General features: G+C 51.1%; 1 protein-coding gene across 1 annotated transcript in view; it reads right to left on the reverse strand.

Moving 5' to 3' along the window:
• NFRKB (nuclear factor related to kappaB binding protein) overlaps window positions 1-1,687 on the reverse strand; it is a 22,899-nt gene that overhangs the window by 4,900 nt on the left and 16,312 nt on the right. Inside the window, exons 14-19 of the mRNA XM_018572328.1 lie at window positions 1,263-1,306; window positions 996-1,056; window positions 722-896; window positions 409-515; window positions 172-295; window positions 15-94 (exon numbers count right to left, since the gene is read on the reverse strand). Coding sequence (XP_018427830.1) covers window positions 15-94; window positions 172-295; window positions 409-515; window positions 722-896; window positions 996-1,056; window positions 1,263-1,306 — 591 coding nt within the window. The remainder of the gene's footprint in view (window positions 1-14; window positions 95-171; window positions 296-408; window positions 516-721; window positions 897-995; window positions 1,057-1,262; window positions 1,307-1,687) is intronic.

The following is a 1,687-nucleotide window of genomic DNA, read 5'->3' on the forward strand; positions in this document are numbered from 1 at the left end:
AATGGGGAACGTACGATCTTAGAGGGTGTTTTCGGCTTCTGTTGCAGAGCTTTCTTGGCTTTGGCTGCTGCTGCCTGCGCCTGGTGGATCCTCTCTGCAGAAGAAGACGGAGGATGAGAATCTCCATGCACCGGATGAACATCAAGCAGAGTCTATTGGCAGAGCTCTTACCGAACTCCTCCTCGCTGCGGTCTCGATGGAGGTAGATCCACAGCTTGCGTCCAATGTCGTATTTCACGCACGGATCTTTCTCGTAGTGCAGCCGGTCCAATGCACCGCTCACCACCGTGTTCACCTAATGACGACACCGGAGAGTCTGAACTCAGGGAAGTACTTTGACGCCGCGGCCACTTCATGAACCTCAAAACACAAGACGTTGCCCCCAATACCAATAAAACAGCCACTTACCTGAGCGCTGGTAACATCGGGCGCCAGAAACTGGGAATCCTTCAGAAGCTCACAGATTTCGGCACGTGTACCCTCGCCATTGGGCAGGCGGGCGGCTGCATCCCGAACTGAGAATACAAATTTCATTGAAAAATCTCTTTAGAGAACCTTAAAATGTCATCAGATAAAATCCAGACTATATGGAATGCAAAGTGTGGACCAGGACAGTCAAGCTGGGGAGGGAAAGAGCTAGATGATGCTCAGCCTCCTGCAGCCAGGAAATAAGGCTAAGCCCCACCCACCCAGATCAGACCAAAAAAAAAAGGAAAATTACCAAGGGACAGGATGGTGACGTAAGCCGGCCTATCAGAGCGCAGCAGCGAGTGTTCACGAGCTTTGTTCAGAGACGTCTCCTTGTCGAATACGCCTTTCACCGGACCCACCACAGACTCAAATCCGTGCATGCGGAAAGTGAAGGCCTTGTGAGGCTGGAGGTAGCGGTGCCTCTCCTGGGGGGAGCAGAGGGATGCAGGTTAGTGCTGGGAGGTCTTGGAGACGATTAACTTCCATTCACATGAAAATAAACCATTGTCATAATGGACACTGACCTGCTCCTGGAAGATCCGCTTCTCATCTCCAGAGCTCGGCCGCACAATGTAATCCGTCCTTCTGAAACAAGGCAAGATTGATTGGTCAGAATTCCAGAGAGAGAGAGACTCACAAAAGTCTGCTGATAACAATAAAACGGCCCTGACTCTTTCCTGAATGTCTGCTGAACCAATGCTGCTTCCTCCTACCGTCATGTCGCGCTCCAACACAAACCAGACAGTAAACAACGAATGCAGAATGATGGATGGGGATGCACTTGTACTTACACTCTGGCAATGGGGGTGCTGGAGTCCGGGGGGCTCTCCTCCTCCTACAAGGAAAGGGGAATTGTTCATTCATCTCATCAGCTCACAAATATCAGCACCGCACTAATACCTATTGAGGTGCAGCCACTCCTGGGCTGACTGGACCATCACATATCTGCCAGACCCGCAATTCTCAAGGTCTATAAACGCTTTCAGAATGGCCTCCCGATCATCACTTCTCCAGGTTACTGCCCATTAGGAACAGCGGTGGTCCTGCATCCCTCCTCCTCCTCCTCCCTTTAGGCCACTCTGGAGCTTTACACCGGCACATATTAATGAATTCCCTTAGGCCTCCACCTCTCCTCCAGGAGATCAGGCAGGAACATGGTACAGTCCAGGGGTTTAAATCAGAACTCCAGGCAAAAGTGTATAGAACGTGATGACAC

Source organism: Nanorana parkeri, unplaced genomic scaffold (assembly GCF_000935625.1).
Source record: "Nanorana parkeri isolate BGI_ZX_2015 unplaced genomic scaffold, ASM93562v1 scaffold1998, whole genome shotgun sequence".
NCBI classification, from domain to species: Eukaryota; Metazoa; Chordata; class Amphibia; order Anura; family Dicroglossidae; genus Nanorana; species Nanorana parkeri.